The sequence below is a fragment of the Leucoraja erinacea genome, chromosome 8 (assembly GCF_028641065.1).
Source record: "Leucoraja erinacea ecotype New England chromosome 8, Leri_hhj_1, whole genome shotgun sequence".
Taxonomy (NCBI): Eukaryota; Metazoa; Chordata; class Chondrichthyes; order Rajiformes; family Rajidae; genus Leucoraja; species Leucoraja erinaceus.
This window is the reverse complement of record NC_073384.1, coordinates 49,771,764-49,787,058: the sequence shown is the minus strand read 5'-3', so window position 1 is coordinate 49,787,058 and position 15,295 is coordinate 49,771,764. Positions and strand designations below refer to the sequence as shown.

The following is a 15,295-nucleotide window of genomic DNA, read 5'->3' as shown; positions in this document are numbered from 1 at the left end:
ATCAGCAAATTCATGGAGAAATGTGCTTCATCTCAACTGTCTCAATCTGACATGCCTCCGTTTTCCTGCTTGTTTCCAGTAGTGTGAGATTCAAAGGACCAGAGGGCACAGCCTCAGAATAATAGGATGTTGTGGTGCGTGGGTCTCAAAAAGGAAGAGAGGAGTCAAGTATTTTGAGAGGCACCTTTAATTATGTTCCTCCTGGTTGTAGGGAGGTTCAAACGAGAGGAAGATGGCACCCAAACCCCTGCATTAAACCCTCTGGTTAAGGACCACCTCCGGACTGAACCACTCCCGGGCCGAAGGGTTCGACAGTATGATGGCGCGACCCTTGGGAGCCACCACAATGTACCTTTAGAATGGAGAGGAGGAGGAATTTATTTAGCTGGAGCGTGGTAAATCTGTGGAGGCCGTTATCGGGTATTTTAAAAACTGAGATTGCTAGGTTCTTAATTAGTAAGGGTGTCAAAGGTCACGTGGAAAAGACAGGAGAATGGGTCATAAGATCACAAGGTCATAAGGAATAGTAGAATTAGGCCATTCAGTCCATCAAGTCTACCCCGCCATTCAATCATGGCTGATCTATTTCTCCCTCCTAACCCCATTCTCCTGCCTTCTCTGCATAATCTCTGACACTTGTACTAATCAAAAATCTATCTATCTGCCTTAAAAATATCCACTGACTTGGCCTCCACGGTCTTTTGTGGCAAAAAAATCCACAGATTCACCACCCTCTAACTAAAGAAATGTCTCCATCTCCTTCCGAAAACAACGGCCTTTAATTCTGACGCTATGACCTCTAGTCCTAGACTCTCCCACTAGTGGACACATCCTCTCCACATCCACTCTATGCAAGCCTTTCACTATTCTGTATGCTTCAATGAGGTTCCCCCCCCCCCCCCCCCCTCATTCTTCTAAACTCCAGCGATTACAGGACATTCCGAACAAACGTTCATCATAGGTTAACCTACTCTTTCCTGGGATCATTCTTGTAAACTCCTCTGGACCCTCTCTGGAGCCAGTACATCCTTCCTCAGATATGATGCCTAAAATTGTTCACAATATTCTACTAGGATATTCTATCCTGCATGAGGGACAATCAGCCATGGTTTAATGGCAGAGCAGACTTGGTGGGCCGAATGGCCTACTTCTGCTCCTATATCTTATAATCCAAACTTCTATACTCGATACCCTGTGATGAATTTTAATGTACCGAAAACGTTCTTTACCACCTTATCTATGTGTGACTCGACTGTCGGGGAGTTATGTACCTGTACTCCTCGAGCCTTCTGCTCACACCACTCCACATTCACTATGAAGGGTTTGCTCTTTTTCTTTCATTCCTGCCTTGGTTTTTTTTCATTACTGCTCTAGTTTGACTCAAATGCAACACCTCGCACTTATCTACTTTAGCCATTAGCCATTCCCCAGCTGATTAAGATCCTGCTGTAATTTTTGATAACCATCCTCACTGTCTACAATACCACCCAGTTTAGTGTCATTTGCAAATTTACTATTCATTCTCATTGAAATTGTTGATATAAACCGCAAACAGCAATAGGCACAGCACAAATCCCTGAGACATGCCACTCGTCACAGGCCTCCAGTCCATCAATCACCTTTCCACCACAGTGCACTGCTTCCTTCCATCAAGCCAATTCTGTACTCAATTAGCTAGCTCTCCCTGGATGCTGTATGATCTAACCTTCCAGTGCAGCCGACTGTGCAGAACTATATCAGCCTTGCTGAAGTCCATATAGACAATGTTTGCAGCTTTGCATTTGACAACCTTTTTGATTACCTCTTCAAATAACTCAATCAAATTCATAAAACACGATCTCATATGTACAAAACCATGCTGCATCCCTAATCAGCCCCTGTATATCCAAATGCATATATATCTTAACCCTCAGAATCCTCTCCAGTAACTAACTTACTGTAGATGTTAGGCTCACTGGTTGATATCTTCCTTGCCTGAAGTCTCTGTATATTATAACAAGCTATTTTTTTCAGTATAATACTTAGTATTTGTTTGTACTTTCAATGGAGTTTTCTAAGTTCTTCAGTGGGGATTGAAGCCCACAACCTCATTCTTAACGTGGGAAAAACTAGGGAGATGGTGGTTGACTTCAGGAGGGCGGGGAAACAACACCATACACCTCTGCACATCGACGGAGCTGATGTGGAAAGGGTCAGCAGCATGAAGTTCCTAGGACTACATCTGTCTGATGACCTGACGTCCACGGCCAACACCACAGCTCTGGTCAAGAGAGCCCAGCAGCGACTTCACCCTCTCCGAAGACTACGTAAAGCAGGCCTCCCCACTACACACCTACGGACTTTTTATAGGGGTCTGTCGAGAGCACACTGACCTACGGCATCACTTCCTGGTTCGGGAGCTGCAAGGCGTACGAACGGCACCAACTAGACAGGATAGTGAAGACCGCAAGCAGGATTATTGGTGCTCCACTCCCCTTCCTGCTGGACATATACAGGAAGAGATGTATCAACAGAGCCATCTCCATCATCAAAGACCCTTACCACCCATCGCATGACATTTTCTCCATCCTCCCATCTGGGAAGAGGTACAGGAGCATTAGCTGCAAAACCAGCAGGATGCTCCTCAGCTTCTTCCCACAGGCTATAAGACTGTTAAATGGACTTTGCCCCCTGCCAAGTATCCCGCACAAACCCCCACACTGCAGCAGAGCCACTGTTGTGCCGCTGCCGGTCGGAACGGGTGTTGAATGTTTAGTAGAGTGTTAAATTTGTTCATGATACATGTATTTTTATTTCAATTTATTTTTTCATGCACACTGAATGGACACTGGTTGAGCAACGTTTTTTTGTTTTTCCTCTGGGTATGCGAATACTCAGGAAATGACAATAAAGATATACAATACAATACAATACAATACAAGCCATTGATTCTATCAATATCCTCTATGGTTTAGTGTTACGTTGCCAGGTAAGAAGGTGTTCTGTCATTCATCAACAGTTTGAATCGCTGTCTTTCTGCCATTAATTTCCACTTCATCTTCAGTACCAGGACTATCAGCTCTTATGAAATGTCATGGACTGATAAGGCAGGTAAATGCAATAAATATTGCACAATGAATGACATGGGTAACTGCACAGATTAAGTGCATTCTGTGCCTGAACCTGTTTCCAAAGTTTGTTTTCGGCTTGTAGATATCAATTGTTAATATCCACCCTCTGCCCTTCTGTGGGAAATTAAAGTGATGGCAACTTCGTTTAGTTTCGAAATAAAATGTGGAAATGGGCTGTAAAGCCCATCAAGTCCGTGTTAACCAGTGATCACTCATACACAAATTCTATTCTGCACACTAGGGACAATTTATCACAGACAATTAACTTACAAACCTGCACATATTTGGAATGTTGGAGGAAACCTGAGCACCCTAGATAAGACCCCACAGGGTCACAAGGAGAACGTACAGTGCCATCCATAATGTTTGGGACAAAGACCCATCATTTATTTATTTGCCGCTGTGGCGACGTCTGGTGGTCAAGCCACTTATTGCTAGAACCCTCGTCAGGAGAGCTGGGACTATCAAGCGACAGAGTTTTGGTGGGAGTTGGTGATGAGTAAGTCGTCAGTCAACTAGTGCACCCTATAACAACGGCAGGAACTTTACTCAAGTCTTTACTAAACGCGCATGTGTGCAAAAACTGTATTTGTTAATAAAGACACTGTTTTGTTCACAATGTTTGGATCTCTACAACTCCACAATTTGAGATTTGTAATAGAAAAAAGTGCACATTGTCAAATATATATATATATTTTAATAAAGGCTATTTTTATACATTTTGGTTTCTCCATGTAGAAATTACAGCAGTGTTTATACATTGTCCCCCCATTTCAGGGCACCATAATGTTTGGGACACAGCAATGTCATGTAAATGAAAGTAGTCATGTTTAGTATTTTATTGCATATCCTTTGCATGCAATGACCGCTTGAAGTCTGCGATTCATGGACATCACCAGTTGCTGGGTGTCCTCTCTTGTGATGCTCTACCAGGCCTGTATTGCAGCAATCTTTAGCTTATGCTTTTTTGGGGGGGCTAGTTCCCTTCATTTTCCTCTTCAGCATATAAAAGGCATGCTCAATTGGGTTCAGATTGTGGGATTGACTTGGCCACTCAAGAATTGACCATTTTTTAGCTTTGAAAAACTTTAGCAGTATGTTTGGGATCATTGTCTTGCTGTAGAATGAAACGTCGGCCAATGAGTTTGGAGGCATCTGTTTGAACTTGAGCAGATAGGATGTGTCTATACACTTCAGAATTCATTATGCTACTACCATCAGGAGTTGTATCAATGAAGATAAGTGAGTCAGTACCTTCAGCAGCGATACCCTCAACACCGTGTTTCACAGATGAGGTGGTATGCTTTGGATCTTGGGCAGTTCCTTCTCTCCACCATACTTTTCTCTTGCCATCACTCTGATATATTATTCATCTCATCTCTCCACAAGACCTTTTCCAGAACTATGGCTGCTCTTTTAAGTGCTTCATGATAAACTGTAACCCGGCCATCCTATTTTTGCGGCCAACCAGTGGCTTGCATCTTGCAGTGTGGCCTCTGTATTTCTGTTCATGAAGTCTTCTGCAGTCATTTAACAAATCCACACCTGACTCTTGAAGAATGTTTCTGATCTGTCGAACAGGTGTTAGAGTTTTTTTCTTTATTATAGAGAAAATTCTTCTGTCATCAGCTGTGGAGGTCTTCCTTGGCCTGCTAGTCCCTTTGTGAACAGTGCTCTCTCTTAATGATGTTCCAAACAGTTGATTTTGGTTTAGCTGATATCTCTAACAGTTTTATTCTTGTTTCTCAGTCCCATAATGGCTTATTTGACTTTCATTGGCACAACTTTGGTCCTTATGTTGATAAACAGCAATAAAAGTTTCCAAAGGTGCTGGAAAGATTGGAGGAATGACTAGGTGCTTAGAGCTCTCTTATACCTGTATTAAGGAGGCATTTAAACACACATGAGTAACTATAAACACATGTGAAGCCATGTGTCCCAAACATCATGGTGCTCTGAAATTTGTGGACAATGTATAAACACAGCTGTCATTTCTACATGGTCATACTAAAATGTATAAAAAATACCCTTTAATAAAATCAGATTTTTTTCAGCTGTGATTTTTTTCTATTACAAATCTCAAATTGTGGAGTACAGAGCTAAATAAATAAATGATGGATCCTTGGCCCAAACATTAGTGAGGGCACTGTATAAACTCCATACAGACAGCATACGTGGTCAGGATTAAACCTGGGTCTCTGTGCTGTAATGCAGCCACTGTGCCTGCTGTGATAATTTTGATCCCTTTTGAGTGTTTTTTCATAAGTTTGACTGGTAACTTTCACAAGTTTGTTTAAAAAAATACTTATCTTCTGTCATGCAGGATAGTTTTTTCTACTTCTTGGTGTATGATCCCTCACAGAAAACGCTCCTAGCGGACAAAGGGGAAATACGTGTAGGCACTCGATACCAAGCAGATATTTCAGACATGCTGAATGAAGGTAAGATTGTTGTTTCTTTGTACAACGTGAATCTATGGCATGTGTTTGCTCAAAGAAGTTCAATGGTTCAATGGTGCTTTTATTGTCACGTGTGAATAAACGCAGTGAAATTCATTTCTTACGTATAGTCCAGTAAACTATTGCTATACCTAAGTACATCCTCGATTAGCAAAGTGTACAAAGATAGAGGAAGGACATTATTGCCATAGAGGGAGTGCAGAGACGGTTCACCAGACTGATTCCTGGGATGTCAGGACTGTCTTATGAAGAAAGACTGGATAGACTTGGTTTATACTCTCTAGAATTTAGGAGATTGAGAGGGGATCTTATAGAAACTTACAAAATTCTTAAGGGGTTGGACAGGCTAGATGCAGGAAGATTGTTCCCGATGTTGGGGAAGTCCAGGACAAGGGGTCACAGCTTAAGGATAAGGGGGAAATCCTTTAAAACCGAGATGAGAAGAACTTTTTTCACACAGAGAGTGGTGAATCTCTGGAACTCTCTGCCACAGAGGGTAGTTGAGGCCAGTTCATTGGCTATATTTAAGAGAGAGTTAGATGTGGCCCTTGTGGCTAAGGGGATCATGGGGTATGGAGAGAAGGCAGGTACGGGATACTGAGTTGGATGATCAGCCATGATCACATTGAATGGCGGTGCAGGCTCGAAGGGCCGAATGGCCTACTCCTGCACCTAATTTCTATGTTTCTATGTTTCTAGTCCACTGAGACCACTGGATCATCCTACTGTTTTTCTTCAACAATAAAGAAACTATTAATCAAAAGACTGTGTTATGAAGATTTATCTCCAGAGAAGCTCTGAAAGTCTCATGGAGAGCTCACATGCGTAATACAACATTCTCCTAATGCCATGTTGTCTCTTAAGTGGCTCGAGGGAGTAATCTCTTGAATGATATAATAATCTGCCGCTATATGGTGCAATGCATTTGCAATCTCCATGAATATTTCTGATTGCAATTAATAAAAGTAGGAAAGTGTTATAATGTATTGTGTAAATTAATTCATTTAAGAACATGCGACAGTACCGCACAGGAACAAGCCCTTCTGCCCATCATGTTTGGATCGACCATGATGCCAATGTACACAAATTCCATCTTCCTGCATGTGTTCCACATTCCCTGCCTGCCTAAATGCCTCTTAGATGTTGTTAGAGTAACTCTTCCACCACCTCCCCGATCATTACATTCCAGGGACCTGCCACTCTCTCGGTAAATAAAAACGGATGAGAAGCATTCATTTACTATCTTCCCCATACACATGGCCGTCATTGAAGTCAAATAAAACATTTTGCATCTCCTATCCACTCCCAACTTAAACCCATGCCCTCTGGTATTTGACATTTCCACTGTGGGAACGCGGATTATCTATCCCACCTATACCTCCCACAGATTGAGTAAACATTTAGTATTGGAATATGCTCTGCCCAGTTGGGATGCTGTGAATTTGTTCCTTGAGTGTGTTTACAACAAGTGCAGAGTTGTTCTTGGTAGTGCTGAGCAGGTGCTGTATACTCACCATTCGAAACATTGTACCTGAAAGCTAAGAATTACAGTTTTACAATGAAATACTCAATATGGGAAATATTGAGCCATCATTCTTCTTTAATACATCATTTTATATAATGAAATGGCACCTGGCAAGTCCAGCAGATCAATGAGATTGTGATCGAGCAATTTCTCTCTGTTCCATGGGCAGCACAAGACAGTTTCAAGGTTGTTATTGTTCTTACCTATTGCAACATTACCTCCTCAACTCCATCCAGGGATCCCAACAGTCCTTTCGGGTGAGGCAGAGGTTCACTTGCACCTCCTCCAACCTCATCTACTGTATCTGTTGTTCCCGGTATGGGCTCCTATATATCGGCGAGGCCAAGTGTAGACTTGCTGATTAATTTGCTGAACGTTTACGCTCAGTCTGCCTATGCCGACACGATCTCCCGGTTGCCAAACATTTTAACTCCCCTTCTCATTCGCATACTGACCTTCCTGTTTTAGGCCTCCTCCACTGTCAGTGAGGCCAGGTTCAAATTGGAGGAACTGCACGCACCTCAGTTTGTTTGGACAGCTTGCAACCCAGCACTCTGAATATTGATGTCTATCATTTCAAGTAACTGAAGTCTGAAGAAGGGTCTCAACTTCTTGTATAGTTAACTTGTATTGTTATATTGTTTACAGTGTACTATGTTTACATATTCTGTTGTGCTGCTGCAAGTAAGAATTTCAATGTTCTATCTGAGACATATGACAATAGAACACTCTTGACCCAAAACGTCACCTATTCCTTTTCTCCAAAGATGCTGCCTAACCCGCTGTTATACTTCCAGCATTTTGCATCTACCCTGGTAATTTCTTGCTAACGATTGACTTTGTGACAGATTATCTGCAGGTCAGAATATTAGATTTGCTTATTCTGCCAGTGAATATGTGTGACTTTGTGGAAAGTACGCTACTGGCATCTCTCCAGTGCTTTGAGGTATCAGGTTTGGGTAGTCCTGTCCAAGAAGCATATGGGAAGATGGTGATCAATGCTGGCCTTGAGCTTAGTGCCAGGTTGAGATTTTGATTTTTAAATACCTTTTTTCTCAGATGACGAAATGCTGTGAAGGCGATTACATTATCAATGTTTGGCTCTACAGATAAGTGCCGCGTGAGGTGCAAAGTAGTCTGTCTTCCAGTGTCTCATCTTGGACCTTCGTTGTTGGGGTTTGGGGGGGGGGGGGGGGGGGGGGGGGGGGGGGGGGGGGGGGTACAACAAAGGTAAATTGGTGTAGGAATTTCATTTTGAAGGTGCTATGCATAAAGCCCTATCACTTGTAAGTTTCAGCGAGTGGATTGATGAAAGATACGTGATGAGAAAAATATATTGAATATGTATGCATGGCACTAAATTAACCTGAGGAAGAGCGGCGCAGTGGTTGCCTTAGAGCGCCAGAGACTCTGGTTCGATCCTGACTTCGGGAGCTTGTCTGTACAGAGTTTGTACGTTCTACCCGTGACCTGCGTGGTTTAGCTCTGAAATCTTCGGTGTCCTCCCATACTCCAAAGATGTACGGGTTTGTAGGTAAATTGGCTTGGTATAAATGTAAGTTATCCCTATTGTGTGTAGGATAATGTTAGTGTGTGGGGATCACTGGTGTGTGCAGACTCGGTGGGCTGAAGGGCCCTTTTCCTCGCTGTATCTCAAAAACGAAAAAGATTCAAACTAAAGACTTGGGCTTTTCTATGTTTGATTTAAAAAGGGACCCGTGTGGGTAGATAAGGTAGTTCTGTGACAAAATAGAACCTTGACACTGCTAATTAAACCATACTTCAAGTCAAACTGTGGCAGAACACCAAGAGGCATGTGTTTAAACTGGCAAAGTGAAATATATGCTTGATACTGGTAAGCTTGTTGGACATCATTATTAAATTGAACTAACTCCCTGGAGTCCTAGAGAAAGAAGCATAGCCGCAAGCTGTGATTAATTGAAGGCTGTTTCTAGAAGGACAAACAAAGATCAGTCGGCATATCATTTATCTATTTTGCGATCTTCATGCTTTTACAGAACAGCCTTTAAGGCTCTGAAATAAAACAATAAAATGTGGAGGTATCTAGTACGTTAGGAAGCAGCAATGAAATGTGAAACGGTTTCATTACACAGATCATAGATCAGTACAGCACAGGAATGGGCCAATCAGCCCACAATGTTTGTGTTGAACATGATCCACAGATTAACTGACCTAGTCTCCCTGTACATGATCCAGATCCCTCTATCCGTTACATATTCATGTACTCATTTAAAAGCCTCTTAAATGTCGTTACCCTATCTGCCTCCACCATAAGCCTGAGCAATGTGTCCCAGGCCCACCCCACTCTATGTGTAAAAAGAAACGGACCCTGCACATCTCCATTAAACATTTCCCCTCTCACCATATAGCCATGCCCTCTAGTTATGGACATTTCTACCCTGGGGAAAAAGGTTCTGTCAAAATCTGATATATTTCTTTCCAGACTCCCCTCGACCTTTGAAGTTTGATATTCTCAGGTGGAGAGAGGGGTGTGAGTGGCAGGGTAAAGAGCGGGAACAAAGTCTGATAGCAACAGTTTGTGTAATGTAGCAAAAATGGAATTCGTTTCCTGGAAGTATTTAGTTTGGTGTTCCCATTTTTGCTTAAAATATTATTTAAATATTCACATTCAAGGAGATAACTGCCGTGTCTTCAGTTCTATTTCCTGAACTTTGAATATGACTTCAATGCATCTGTGTATCTAATGAGTATGTTTATTTTAGGTTTGTAGTAAACAATTGGCCATTAATATTTTGTCAAATTATTGTTGTCATCCTTTAGGAAATATTTAACATAATGAACTATGAAACAAAATTGAAGTACTAAAACATAAATTTGTTTAGCTAGGTTCTGAAAAACTGCAGAATTTTCTTTTTGTTGAGAAAGCTCTGCCAATGTTTTAATGTAAGTTATACATCTTCTAATCAATTGTTACTTAAACTAATTCTAGCTGCTAGAAATTTAAATTATTGTTCAATCTGTTACTGGTATCTCAAAATAGATTTTGACTTAGAACTTTTTTATGATTTGGGTCCATTCAACAAAAAAAGATGATTACCAATTCCTGTGGAATCAAATATAGCTTAGAACATCTGAAAAATAATTATATATGCTCTGGCAACTCAGTGTATGTTGTTTTAGATACACTGTCCCAGCTTCACACGGGAGGGCTGGTCCCCCAACGCAATATTCCACCTCTCCACCAATTACAATATTGCTGGCCAGTGGGGGGGGGGGGCTTTCTGGAGTTAGTATGGACATTGTGGGCTGAATGGATTCTTGGGCTGGCAGCTCAGTCACTGAGACCACACACACACTCACTCGCACACCCACATAGGCACACAAACACACACACACACACGCACACACACACTCACACAGACACTCACACACACAGACACTCACACAGACACTCACACAGACACTCACACAGACACTCACACAGACACTCACACAGACACTCACACAGACACTCACACACACTCACGCTCACACACACAGACACACACACGCACACACATTCACAAACACATACACACACACACACAAACACATACACACACACTCACTGACTCACATGCCATATATATGGCAGTAAACTTTCTTGAATACTCACACGGCTGAGCGCGGCCTCTCCACTTTGGGGCTTCCGCAGTCAGCGGCACTTCCGCAATCAGCGTGACCTCTGCACTCACTGGAAATTAAGCAATCAGCGCGATCTGTCCACTAAGCGGAAGTCACAAAATGAGAGGGACTTTTGAACCAAACACAGTCGGACTGAATAAAGCCTTTATTCCTTCCAAACACAGTTGGACCTAATATAGCATTGCCGTTTCAAGCACAGCAGAGCAGCAGGCCAAACAACTCATGGCATTGTCATTAAGGGCTAACAAATCATTTATTGCAAGTACATTGCAGACTCACAGTTCAGTTGATTCACAGCTTGGAATGAGAGTTGTGGCTTCACCCTTGCGATCTTGCAGAGTGACTGAGTCACGTCCAGGCATCTGGGGTTTTATAGTCTGCCCCCTCCCCCCCCCACGAATGGGCGTTACCTTCATCCCAGTGATTGACAGGCGCGAGGATCTCAAGGTTTTTTACACACTCATAACTTTTTTTTTCATCGATGGGAAAAATCCTCGGGTCCTGCCCAGCGGAGGAGGACTGTGAGTAAGATGGCCAAAAATCATAGCATTTTTTCTACAATCAATATACAGCGCAGACAGGAAGTGGTCAAGATGAGACTTTTAATTATATAGATGTGACTAATGAGTAGAATTGTTATTATCATCTCAGTATAAGATATTATTTTTGTAACATTTATAGCATAGGAATACGGGTAAAGCAGACAGTAAAATGAAATTAATCCTTTTGCTGGAGTAGGCCATCTGGCTCTCTCAGGCTTGCCTCACCATTTGTTATGTTTGTGGCTGATTTATGCTTGCTAAAACTCTTCTGTGTCAGTTCGCTGGGCTCTCAATTCCTTAATCTTTCAAATATTTATCTATGTCTATCTTAAATATAGCTGGTGATCTGGCCACCAAATCCACAGGGGCAGAGAATTCTAGAGATATATACGATCTTCCGAGATAAAAAGTTTATATGCACCACATGTACTGTTTAAATATTAAAAATTGTGAGCAAGAACGGCAATCTTATAGTGCATGTCAGGTTAGTCTTTAGACTCATGACCACATTTAAAATGACTTGTATTCAGTTTTGTGCAACTGCACCATTATTATTTTTCTCCTGTTTCAATGCCAGTTGGAATATATCCCCCACGATTTTATTTTATGATTTGTAACATTTGTCAATTGGTGTCATTGTTATATTGTAGTTTAAATAGTTCAATTTACAGAAGGGTCATGAATGGGAGCAGTGCAGGAACAGCTTTATTTATTGCACACAGAGCACTTAGAGCGTTTTTGTAAGAATATAGTAACTGGTCGGTGAACTGTATGTCAGAGATCAGCAATGTTCAATCACTTGGGAAACTGATTTTTTATTTTTGCTGAAATGACTCTTGGGTTATGTTATTTTTTTGTATTTTACAATCGAAAACATCTGATATTTGTCATAATTCATGGATTTTCTTTGAAAGGCACTGCTCGGCAGACCTCAACAGTATTGACAGATTTGTTAATGCATTTAAGCCGAAGACTTAATTCTCATGCCGTTTCCACTTTGTGAGTATATACCCTCAGTCAGTGGATTGCAGGATGTTGACCATATCTGCCCATTGGAACTCAGATAGTTCCATGGTCCATATGTTAATTTATCATTTAGTTTAAAAAAACCTTTGATTGAAATATGTTGTTGCAGAATTATTATTTCTCAGCACTTCAAATGTAAAAGTGAAGATTATCATAGAATATTTTAATTAGGTTTCAATGAGCAAAACTCTTTAAACATAAAATAATCAGTGGGAATATTGCAGGAGTAAATAAGTAGTGAAAGTAAAATAAGTGGGGCAAAGAGAGCATATGAGAAAGGTTTAGCTACCTACAATGAGAAACCCAGGTGACTCAAATCTTGACAATAATGTGTCCTGTAAAGAGCAGAGCAATAAATTATTGGAGTTTGTGGACAGGATGCTGGAATAGGCAGGTGCACGGCAGATGAGGTTTAACAATGGCCTTAACATCAAAACTGTTGTTTAGGCACATAAATATTAGAAAAAATAAGCAGCACATGGAGCAGTGGGACATTTTCATGACAAAAATGGAAACTCACGCATGAATGCTGATGACAAATGATACTTTGCACCTGAATTCATCAGAAAATAGGGTGTTTCCACATTCATAGTGAAGATATAGATACAGTGCATTCAGAAAGTAATCTGACCCCTTCACTTTTTCCACTTTTTGTTACGTTACAGCCTTATTTTAAAATAGCTAGACTCATACTGGTATGCAGGATGGTGAGGGATCCAGGTGTTCTCCTTGTTTCTCCTAAATTGATAAAATGTATAGCAGTTTTCCAAACAAACCTTAAATGCATCCTTTCGATTGGAACGCTGCAAGGGCATTGTAAATAGCATAAATAATGTTGCGAGAGCCACGGTCATCCTGTTAATTATAGCCAATGAACTGATACCTTCTGCGGCAGAACTTCCAGTTTCAGCCTCTCTGGAGAAAAAGGTTTTCCTCATCTCGAAACGATTTCTCAGGGTTCTGGACTTCCGCAACATCGGGCAACCCCTATTATTCTTTTCTATATGATCCCCCCTCAATCTTCTTCGAGACAAACCGCTTCCTGTCTTTCAAATACGATGTATACATCCCAGATCAGTGGTATTATTGTACTTTAGGGAATTGTCAATTATATACTGTTATTATCAATATGTTTACTTGGTTTATAAAGAGACCACCCCCCACCATGTGGTTTGGCCCCTCAAGGTTCGGGGACCTATAAAAGGTAGCTCCCATGAGGTCCGATGTCGATCTTCTGGAAGAACGCTTGGGACTGCGTGACCTTTTGTAGTGTCTCTGCTTGCACGAGTCTAGAAGGGCTTGGCCAAGCAGATACAAGGATTGAACCTGCGGTGGTTAGGTATTGTATAGGGGAATTTGTGTTGTGTTATCCAAAATAAAGTTTAGTTGCTCAAGTGCTTGATTCAGTATTTTACTGACTGAAACTAGACTGGGGGGAGCTTAGAACGAGCTATTTACATGTGCTCCTGCTACATTTTAGAGATACAACGTGGAAGCAGGCCCTTCTGCCCCCAACCAGTGATCACGCTGTACACTATCACTATCCTACACACCAGGAACAATTTACAACTTACCAAAGCCTATTAACCCACAAACCTGTATGTATTTAGAGTGGGAGGAAACTGGAGCACCCAGAGAAAACCCACGTGGACACAGGAAGAATGTACCAACTCTGTACAGACAGCACCCGTAGTCAGGATTGAACCTGGGTCTCTGGTGCTTTAAGGTCGCAACTTTTTAGCTGCGCCACTGTGCCTCCCCAAATTTGATATGCTGGTTCCCAGTACTTCCCTCAGAAATCGATTCCATGTGTTCTTGGTTACTTAATCAATTGTAGCAAAATTTATGTTTTTATAAAACCTTCAACTATCAATAAGTATCAATTTATGCTGCGACACAAAAGACTGCAGATGCTGGAATCCTAAGCAAAATACAATCTGCTGTAAGAACTTAATTACAATGCATTCAGAAAGTATTCAAACCCCTACATTTTTTCCGCGTTTTGTTACATTACAGGATTAAATTCCTTTTTTTTTAATCATCAATCTACACACAATACCCCATAATAAAAAAGCAAAAACAGATGTTTAGAAATTTTGGCAAAGTAATAAAAAAAACCCTGAAATATCACATTTACATAAGTATTCAGGCCCTTTACTCAGTACATTGTTGAGGCAGCTATTACAGCCAAGTGGGTCTTCTTGGGTACGACGCTACAAGCTTGGCACACCTGTATTTGGGTAATTTCTCCCATTCTTATCGGCAGATCCTCTCAAGCTCTGTCATCTTGGATGGGGATCGTTGATGCACCGCTATTTTCAGGTCCCTCCAGAGATGTTTGATCGGGTTCAAGTCCGGACTCTGGCTGGGCCACTCAAGGACATTCACAGACTTGTCACAAAGCCACTCCTGCATTGCCTTGGCTGTGTACTTAGGGTCGTTGTCCTGTTGGAAGGTGAACCTCCACCCCAGTCTGAGGTCCAGAATGCTCTGGAGCAGGTTTCCATCAAGGATCTCTCTGTACTTTGCTCAGTTCATCTTTCCCTCGATCCTGACTAGTCTCCCAGTTCCTGCCGCTGATAAACATCCCCACAGTATGATGCTGCCAACACTATGCTTCACCGTTGGTATGGTATTGGCAAGGTGATGTGTGGTGTTTGGTTTCCTCCAGATACGACGCTTGGCATTCAGGCCAAATCGTTCAATCTTGGTTTCATCAGACCAGAGCATCTTGTTTGTCATGGTCTGAGAGTCCTTTAGGTGCCTTTTGGCATACTCTAAGTGGGCTGTCATGTGTCTTTTACTGAGGAGTGGCTTCCATCTGGCCACTCTACCATAAAGACCTGATTGGTGCAGTGCTGCAGATATAGTTGTCATTCTGGAAGGATCTCCCATCTCCACAGAGGAACTCTGGAGCTCTGTCGGAGTGACCATCGGGTTCTTGGTCACCTCCCTGTCCAAGGCCCT

The 15,295-nt window shown here is 41.8% G+C and overlaps 1 protein-coding gene across 3 annotated transcripts in view; it reads left to right on the top strand.

Annotated features, from left to right (window-relative positions):
- The window catches only part of mta3 (metastasis associated 1 family, member 3), a 101,744-nt gene that overhangs the window by 47,678 nt on the left and 38,771 nt on the right, over nt 1–15,295 (top strand). For all 3 annotated transcript variants that reach the window (XM_055639665.1, XM_055639667.1, XM_055639666.1), the window contains one exon: nt 5,434–5,551. In XM_055639665.1, the coding sequence (XP_055495640.1) occupies nt 5,434–5,551 (118 nt within the window). The remainder of the gene's footprint in view (nt 1–5,433; nt 5,552–15,295) is intronic.